Here is a 10,435-nt window from a genome sequence, read left to right on the forward strand (position 1 = left end):
GGGCGGGGGAGATGGAGAGGGGCAGGGAAAGTGACCATCATTATGGAGACCATAAGGATAGAAGCGACAGAAAGGAACAAGAATGGGATAGAGTTGATGATCATGATCGTCATCTAAGCAGGTCAAGATTTGAAGATCATTATCATCATCTAAGCAGGTCTAGATCTGAAGATCATGATCATCATCGCCATAGCCGTCACGACAGGCAAGGTTACGATAATTATGAAAGAAATCATGGCCGTGATGCTGATGATTATGGCAACCTTCGCAGCCGAGATTATGGTAGGGGTTATGAAAGAGAGAGTGAACGGCGTCACAGCCATGGATCCCGACCTAGGTCTAATGACAGATCCAGGCATAGATCAAGGTCTCGGTCTCGTTCCAGGTTAAAGAGGGTTTATGATAGTGAGAGTGAAGGGCGTCACAAACATAGTTGCCGATCTCGATCAAGGGACAGATACAGGCATAGGTCAAGGTCTCAGTCTCATTCAGCATCAAAGAGTAAACGAATCAGTTTGTTCGACATGCCACCTCCCCCCGCCGATCGTGACGCCCAATGTGGCTGTTCCAGGCCAGGTACCTGGGACAACGACTGCTGTTCCTGGAATGCTTCCCAATATGTTTCCTTTGGGAGCCGGACAGGTTCAGTTCCCAACTATTCCATTGATGACTGTGCAAGCTATGACACAACAGGCTAATCGGCATGCTCGTCGTGTTTACGTTGGTGGTCTCTCTGCTACTGCTAATGAACAGTCAGTTGCAAGCTTTTTTAGTCAAGTAATGTCTGCTATTGGCGGAAACACAGCAGGGCCTGGTGATGCTGTTGTTAATGTTTATATAAACTATGAGAAAAAGTTTGCTTTTATGGAAATGAGGTCTGTTGAGGAAGCAAATAATGCCATGGCTTTGGATGGCATCATATTTGACGGGGCACCAGTAAAAGTTCGAAGGCCGAGTGATTACAATGCTCCTTTGGCTGCTGCACTCGGCTCAAGCCAGCCTAATCCAAATCTTAATCTTGCTGCTGTTGAGCTGTTGTTGGGATCTGCTTCTGGCCTTGAGGAGCCAGATCGTATTTTTGTTGGTGGACTCCCATACTACTTCACGGAAGCGCAGGTGCGAGAGTTGCTCGAATCATTTGGAGCCCTTCGAGGTTTTGATTTGGTTAAGGACAGGGAAACTGGTACTTCAAAGGGCTACGCTTTTTGTGTCTACCAAGATCTTTCTGTCACGGACATTGCATGTGCTACTCTTAATGGTATAAAGATGGGTGATAGAACACTTAATGTCCGACGTGCAAACCAGGGAATTGCTCAGGCTAGACCAGAGCAAGAAAATATTTTGTTGCAGGCACAACAACAGTTAGCAATTCAGCGGCTTGTGTTACAAGTGGGATCCCGTCCAACCAAGGTTGTGTGCTTAACTCAGGTGGTTAGTGCAGATGAATTGAAGGACGATAAGGAATATGAAGAAATTTTGGATGACATGAAGGGAGAGGGTGGAAAATATGGCACTTTGGTGAATGTTGTCATTCCTCGGCCAGGCCCTAACGGAGAAGCTACAACTGGAGTTGGAAGGGTAAAGAAATATACTTTTTTGGATGCAGAATTAGAGATTTTATGGTGACAGATTAAAATCTCCAATTTGGTCCAATTGATTGGAAACTGATGCGATATTGTTAGCCCTCAGATAAGGGAGTAGTGGGAACTCTGGAGTGCTAGTCTATATCCTCCCAGCCTACCACATAATTAGTGACCAAACTCTGGATTAGTCAATCTTCTTTATGCACCTGGAAGGGGGTAAAGAATAGGATTGCTCATATTTAGCACAAAACAATATATATATATATATATATATATTATTTTCAAACTCCTATTTGGTAACCGACATTATCTGGCGACTATGCTGGGTATATTTTCAAACTCTAATTTGGTAAACTATGCTGGGTATATTTTCAAACTCAATTTGGTAACCGACAATTTCTGACGACTATGCTGGGGAGTAATTCCTCTCTCATTCAATGATTTGATAGTTTTGCTTTCATAAATCGATAGCACGTTCATGTCCCTCGTGGGCCAAGCTATCATTCTTCCGTTGACATACCTGACTAATTTTTGTTTTGAGCAGGTGTAATCAACTCCTCTTGGATTCTGGAGCCATTGTTTCAACACCCCTAAGACAAAGAGGTTCTGGGATCCTCCCACCTCCCAAAAATAGGGTAAACCCCAATAGGTGTCAGCTTAGCGAATCTGTCGAAGTGACTATGGTGCAAAGTCAACCCTTTATCGGTGATTTGGATTGGGTCATTTATTTTTCCTTCTTGCTCCCCCGTGGCTAATTTGTTGCCAACTAATTATGTCAGCTTTCCACTCTCGATACCTTTCTCTAATAATTACAAATAAAATGAAGCCGGATAAACTTGGAAACTTTACCACATAAATAACTTCAAATAAGATAAATGAAGATATATTCGAACAATGTTTCGAAATAAACACCCAATTTGCTGAATAAGTTCTTTTCAAACTGAAATTTCCACAATAGATGGAAGCATAGGATGAGACTGACATTCTTTGAATCCTCCCTGCAGAAGAATGTCTGTGCCAAAGTAACTTTTCTCCCTTGCTATTGGGATGAACTTGGCCATGAACAAGAGCGAGTTGCCCGATGGAGCAGTCATCCGTTTTGGACAAGGGTTTGACAATACTGAGATCAAGTTTGGAAGCATTACTGTTGCCGTTTTGAAAACCAAGACACCTGAGCCTATTGAGCCAATAGCGGAGTTCAACTTGCGAAAGTTGTTCAGGTCATGGATGGAACAAAAGAATTCACCTCCGTCAATAGAGAAGAGCAACTAAAGAAGGATTATGTCCAAAGCATAATACTAGAAAAGAATATTAAGCTTGTAGTAGAGCAACAGGTGCGAAAGGCCCTAGCCCAATCAAAAGGAGGGGCATTGATTCTGATGGGTAGACCTTATCCCAAAGAGTTTGATTTGTCCAATATCCTAATGGCTTTGTACCACCTTTATTTAAGACTTTCAATGGGACAGGAAACCCCCGACATCATATTGCTCACTTCTGCACAAGTTGTTGCAACGTGGGGGGGGCAGTGAAGCTTTCTTGTTCTGCCAGTTTGTTAGCAACCTCTCCGGAGTTGCTTTTGATTGGTATGCGGAGCTGCCAAATGGTTCAATGAAAACTTTCATAGAATTAGAAAACTTATTTGTCAAGAGGTTTGCTGAGGCTCAACACCACATCATCGTCAGTGATCTTGTGGTCTAGAAACATCAACCAAATGAGACGTTGGTAGACTATATTATATGATGGAGGAATTTAGGTATGAAATGTGAACTGCATGTCCTAGAACAACATGCAAATTGGATTCTGCTGAAATGTATTCATGGCTCGATAGCATTTTGTCCTCAGGGTTTTACATTAAGACTTTTGAGAAATTGCTTAGCAAGACCGACAGTCTTCAACAAGAGGCTAAGCAGCTCAATTTTCTAGAGAAAAGTGATAAACAGAAACCATTCAAAGTCTTCGAGAAGAAATCCAGGTCTATTGTAGTAGTGGACAAACACAAATAGTCGATGCAGATTCAGATGGAGCGATTGCAAGTTACCAACCGCCACAACAACATGATCAACAATCATCTCAACAGAGGCATCATCAGATAGAGGGAAGATGCTCCTTGTCTGGGCTCCTGAAAAAGGTATATCCTTTTAAGTATGACGCAGTTGGTAAGATGTTTTATAGCCTGATTAAGAGATCCGATTTCCAGTTTCCAGAACCCAAAAAGCCAAAGGAGGTGGACAAAAAGGATCATCTCTTGTATTACCCTTTTCACAGGATGCTTGGGCATACAATAGAGGGTTGCTTCACTTTCAAGAATTGACCCAAAATAGTACATGAAAGAACCTGTAAGAGGTTCTGTTAATCTTATTTTGGTTGATCCTATTGTTACAATTGACCCATATGTATTCGATGATGAATGGAGTACAACATAGGCAAAATCCTCGAAGAAGATGCTACATCAAATTCAGAAAGCTTCGTGTATGCTTCAGTTCAGAGTTTGAGACATGCTAAGCCAACACTATCGATTGTTGCAGAGCTGCTTTAGAGGAAGTAGGCAGAGGAGACCACAAAGGAAAATAAGACTGAAGTCCCGAAGAGTAGCTAGAGGCTACTTTTCTTAGGATGGTTGTTTCTGATTTGGAGGAGAAATCCCTTGAACGTCTGACCCTTGTTTGCACCTGTGGGGTACTATAATAAGAATATATTTAATGTTGGCTATGTTTTGACTGTTTCCAGCAATAACATATCTAATGACAATTGATCTAATCCAGATCTTGATTTCAATTTTAATAACAATTCTCCAATCGTACAAAACCTCTGTGATAGCGATAAGGAGGAGGGTACCAACAAGGATGGTTACGATAGCTCCGAAAGTGATGTACTCCTTTGCGAATTCTGGGGACCACCTATCAAAATTGAACTCGAACCCTCAAATTCTAAAAAAACTCTAGAAGAGCCAATTCATCTAGCTCAAGAGGAGGCACCTGCAGATTCAAGGCCAAATTCAGAGGAGATAATGAAGATCAACTTGAGAAGCAGAAAATTTTAACGCTCAAGTATGAGTCTAAAAAAAAATGCAAAGCAGATGGCGACCTAAACCACATTTATGTAGTAATTTAAATTCCATGAAATGGACAAAAACTTGACCCAATTTATATTTATACGGCTAATGTGCAAAATTGATTGTTATAAAATTTAGAATTTTTTATTAATAGTTTACACATTAGGGGTATCACGCAAGTATACACATTGTTTCAAGTAATATAGGATTTTCTTTAAAAATCCCAATATCGACCCCACAGGGAAGCGAGGTAAGAAATCCCTTAGGCTAATTCTGGTATACTACTATTAGGTCTTAGTTTGAAAATTTTGAAAAGTTTAGTTTTTCTAAATTCACTAATTTCGGCTAAAATTATAATTAACAAAATTATATAAAAACCAACTATAAGGAGACTTGTTAAATCTTGGAAAGATCTTAAATAATTAAAATGTCCTTCCCCTTATGATAGGATCATAATTAGTTTAGGATTAGATTGTTTAAAAATTATATGTGGTATTGTGACAAATAGGAGCATACCTATTCTTTACCTATTCCGATCATAAAGAACTTTAACTAATCTAAAGTTGGTGTCGGCATGTATAGTAATGTGGGTAGGTTCTAGCCTTTCACTTCTAGATTGCCCATTGTGCCCTCTTTATAGGACATACCAGTCACCCTTAGTTATAATCTCCAGACCAAATTGATAAAAAAATCTAGCCTGTCACCTTAGAAACATCAATTTTACGCTCATCAATTCTTATCTCCCTATTTATTTGTGCCCCCCTCAGGCGATCTCCATGGCTCTTTCTGAAGTGAAATGTGGTACTCACTAGTTGAAGAAATCTTATCCCTCTAAGGTTTGTGAGTTTCTTAACAAATTTTAACAAAACAAATGTCCGGTTTGCAAAGTAAATGAAAAACCAGTGAATACATCATCACAAATTTGTGGAATAAAAAGAAGTTCCAAACAAATCAAATCCACCACATAATTACTTCTTATTGCAAGGAGAAAGATGAAAACTACTCAGAATATGAAGATATATAAATAAACCATTTTTTATAAAACTTAAATCCAACATAGAAAAGAAAAGCTACAAAAACCTATCTCAAATGTTCTCTTAAGCACTCATTCAAAGTTTCCTGATTTCTCTGACTCACAAGACTCTTACAAGTCTCACAAAACTCCAGAAATCACGAAGACTCGCGAAAAATTACTATGGTGGCCGCCCACTCTAGATGGGATCCTCCCTTTCTCAAAATGACTCCAAGACTCCTCCATTTCAACCATAATTAATCCCAATATATAGAGCTTCAAAAATCACCAAGGGTTGCTTTAGACACCTTTTCAAAATTCATCCAAATTCAATGAATATAAGTGTAACTATTTCTGGCGCCTAGGTGCTAGCTCGACAGTTTTTAGCAATAAACTTGATGTGGCTAAATTTGCTCTTTTTGATGTATTTTTGCTCATTTTTGCTCTTAAGCTCTTTTTCTTGCACCTGCAACCAAAAGTACAAAAAATACCTTTCATTAAAGCATATAATCCTAAAAAATGGGTATAAAATGTGCATTAAAAATATGTAATTTTGAGCTGTCAATACCCTTAAACTTAAATATTACTTGTCTTCAAGTAACACTATAACTTTAAAAACTAAAATTGTTAACCTGTGGTAGTGGGTTTATTTTTTAGATAACTAAAAATTTGTTTTAGAAATGTTATAGTCCTACTTAGAAGAATTTCTAATAAAGTAGATGATATTAAGGTATCAGAACATTTAGTATTAATTTTAGGAATACTGATTTTCTATTTAATTCAGACTTACTTGAAATTTCCCCAAATTTTGGATTTTAAAAAAATAATAATTTCAGAATTTATGAAATCTATATTGAAAATAATTCTTTTACTAATTCTTTCATAAATTAAGAAAAGGTTTGATCTTAAGTTTTCTTTCTTAGAAAGATTCAAGTGAAACCAATGTTTAATTAGGTCATATTCCTCAAGCTTCTCCTCCCCTTTTCATACTTTACTTTTTTTTTCTTTTTTTTTTCTTTCTCTTTTTCTTTTCTTTCTCTTTTTCTTTCAGGATCTTTTTAATCCTTACTCTTTTTTTTACCCATGTGAAGATTACTATATCTGGATAGGCCTTTAATAATTTTGAATTTCACTATCCCTTTTCTAAAGTAAAAATGCTTATTTTCTTTCCTTAACTTAAAATTTAATATTAGTTTTTAGAAAAAAAAATTCATAGAATCTAAATTCTTTAAAAAGAATTATTATAAATATCTTTAATTTTTTAAAAATTCTCCCACTATAAATAGTAAAATCATTTCCTTGCTATTTTCTACTAAATGTCTTAACTTTAAGTTTCATCCTTTGTAGTAACTTACTACTAAGTTCCTTTTTATCATTTCTAAAACTCAAAAGTTTAGTATCCTAAAGATAACACCACATACCACATGTCATTTAAAAAGTGATATAAAATAAAATACAGGCTACTGAGGACAAATAAAGTTAAGCTTTAAAAATGATTTTTCATCCCCCCCTAAACTTAATTCTTAAATAAATAAAAAACATTACATTACATATCAAGTATGAAGAATGACAAATTTAACAAAATTATCTATCCTAGGGTTCTAAATATAAAAACATTTCATGTATAAGTAGTAAAAAAAGGTGTGTGTAGTAGTAAATCTCAAATCAATATATAGAGCATGAAAATTACATCGTAAAAGACTACTCTAACACAAAAGCAATACTAAATAAACTAAAGCAAAATAAAAACTTTTAAAATGTTTTTCTTCCCCCTAAACTTGATTTTTAACATGTATAACATTTAGTACATAAAAATAAGAAGGAAGAAAAACAGTTCAGAAATTATATCTACAAAAAATGTCTATCAGAAACGTCTACAGTACTCATCAGGACAGAACAATATGCAGCAAAAAAGTAAATCTAAACTAAGACATATTGAAATTAAATCGAACAAAAGAAAACTCCAACAGGTTGTAACACTTACACAAACACACTTGATAAATGAGGTCAACTTATCCTTTAACTCATTGCATCTCACTAATGTACTTTCAATTTATAATGGAATCACTACACTGATAAATTGATTACTTTTAAATGCTTTTATATAGTCTAATTCCATGGACATAATTATCCTTGATTTGTTGGCTCGCATGCACCAACTTCAGGTACCACCATTATCCCTTTAAACATACAACTTTAACAGTTATAAAGATAGTGCAATATCATCCACATGTTACTCATCAAGTTGGCTCATGACTCCTACCAAATGAAAACAAGGTCAGAGAAAGGAAATAACAGAATTCAAATGGAACTATCACCATCCAAATTCAAGATGTCTATTGTAAAACTCAAGTCTAGTTAAGACTTAATCCAACTAGTACAAGAAAACATATACAAGTCTAGACATAATAAGAAGTTAAGGAATCACCTCCCACATGACATACATAAAGATAAAATCAATTCATAAAAAATCCAAACATCCACTAACATCAATCAAATTGATCAATCCACACTAAAGCAAACACAATACAACACAAACATTCACAACTCACAGACATACAAAATCAAACCACACTGATAACCATGGATTGCCTCCCACGAAACGCTTAGTTTAACATCGCTAGCCCGACAAAGGATTTCCTCACAGTTTAAATTTCCACTTAAGTAAACATCGATCAATTACCAAATCTTTTTCAGATCCTCAAATTTTAGTTTTTCTTTCAACTTCTCAAATTGATTCCAATTATTATTCCTCGAGTTTCTTTCTAGATCAAATAGCCTTCTACTGGTATTTTTAATTTTTATATTAATATCATCCTTAAAATTTATAAGAAATGGATCTCCATATGATAATTTAGGTCTCTTAAATTTTTAGTTATATTCTCCCTAGATGACTCAGATTCCAGATCAAATTCCATTGAATTATTCTTCCATCTCAAGTTATCTTCTAATTCTTCCCATTTATACTGAGTAAATGGTGGTGGAGGTGGTCTTTCTATATTTACCTTAGTTTAAGAAATAGGTTCTTCTAATTCCGTAGGAATTATTACATTGGCCTTTCAATCTCCTTATCCTCATTTCTCAACTCAAAGTTCTTTTGAAACATTTCCTTCAATTCTCTTCTCATTCTTAGTTTGATATATTTATCTTGCTTATCATTATTCTCTTTAGAGTTTATCTCAGGGTCACTAAGTGAAATATCTGGATGATTAATATTAATTGAGTCAACAATCAACCCAAGCTGGTTTTCTATATTCCTTATAACAGTGCCTTAACTTTTCAACTAATTTTCCATTTGTTAAATAATCTCTTTTATAAACATCTCCTTCTCCTCGTATGGCAGGTTAGAGTTAAATTCAAAAGGAAAAGAAGATCCAAAGTTAAAGTTATCCTGATTATTCCAATTATTTAATGGATCATCTTGAGTGTAATCCCATGATTGGTTTCCTCCTTCGTGATTTTTATTCCAGATAAAGTTGGAAGGTTTCTCCCAGCCTGGGTTGTCGTAATTGAAATAAGGGTTATTTGAGTGATCGTCCATCTCATCAATATTTTCAAAAGATTTATTATCAATCATCTATCTGAATGAATTTTACTGAACGACTAGGGGTTTATGAGGTTGACACATTGCATAATGATAAAATTTTATTGAAATATCTGCAATCTAAGAAGTTTAATATTCAGTATATCATCTTCATAATAATTCATCATTTTTACAATAGCTTCTGAAGATTTTTCCATTTCCTAATCCTCTTAGCAGTTCTCTCTATTTCTGAGTCGTATAAATCAAGTTTTGTAGCTCCTGAACTATGCATACAAATCTAGAGACTTAACTAATAGGATATATAACAAACACGTTAAGTAATACTCCAAATTTGATCCATTTTTCACTCCTTTTAGCATTTTTCACCTTTTTAATTGTACCTAAAAGAAAAACACACTAATACCTTCCATTAAAGTGTAATATCCTTAAAAACATGTATAAAAATGTGTAAATAAATGTTATATATTTTAGGTGTATCAGGCGTCAGAAATGGTTACACTTATATTCATTGACTTTGAACGAATTTTTGAAGTAACCCTTGGTAAATTTTGAAGCTTTATATATTGGGATTAATTGAAATGGAGGAGTCATGGAGTCGTTTCGAGAAAGGGAGGATCCCATCTAGAGTGGGCAGCCACCATAGTAATTCTTTGTGAGTCTTTGAGATTTATGGATTTTTGTGAGTCTTATAAGAGTCTTTTGAGTTAAAGAAGTCAGGGAACTTTAAAGGAGTGTTTGGGGAGACATTTGAGATAAGTTCTTGCATCCTTTCTTTTTTATTTTAGATTTAAGTTTTATAAATATGTTTTGTTTTTATTTCTCCAACTGAGTAGTTTTCCTCTTTCTCCTTGCAATAAGAAGCAATTATGTGGTGGATTTGATTTGTGTCAAACTTTTTTTTATTCTATAAATTTGTGATGGTATTTTCACTGGGTCTTCATTTACTTTGCAAACTGGCCATTTTTTTGTTAAAATTTATTGAGAAACTTACAGAACTAAGAGGCCTAAGATTTCTTCAACTAGTGAGTATCACATTTCACTTCAAAAATAGTCATAACAATCGCCTGAGGGGGAGCACAAATAGATGGGAGATAAGATTTGATGGGCCTAGAATTGATATTTTAGGGTGACAGGCTATATTTTCTTATCAATTTGGTCTGGAGATTAGAACTAAGGCTCACTGTTAGGTCCTATAACGAGGGTACAGTGGGTAATCTAGAGGTGAAAGCTAGAACATACCCAAC

At 35.4% G+C, this 10,435-nt stretch overlaps 1 protein-coding gene across 1 annotated transcript; it reads left to right on the forward strand.

Annotated features, from left to right (window-relative positions):
* The first annotated feature begins 6 nt into the window (after positions 1-6).
* On the forward strand, positions 7-2,133 carry LOC110021311 (splicing factor U2af large subunit B-like). Its single transcript, XM_020719754.1, is given in 3 exon segments — positions 7-544; positions 546-1,578; positions 2,128-2,133. Coding segments are annotated over 3 exon segments (1,572 nt in total). The 5' UTR covers positions 7-11.
* The last annotated feature ends 8,302 nt before the right edge of the window (positions 2,134-10,435 follow it).

The sequence above is a fragment of the Phalaenopsis equestris genome, unplaced genomic scaffold, assembly GCF_001263595.1.
Source record: "Phalaenopsis equestris unplaced genomic scaffold, ASM126359v1 Scaffold000132, whole genome shotgun sequence".
Lineage (NCBI taxonomy): Eukaryota > Viridiplantae > Streptophyta > Magnoliopsida > Asparagales > Orchidaceae > Phalaenopsis > Phalaenopsis equestris.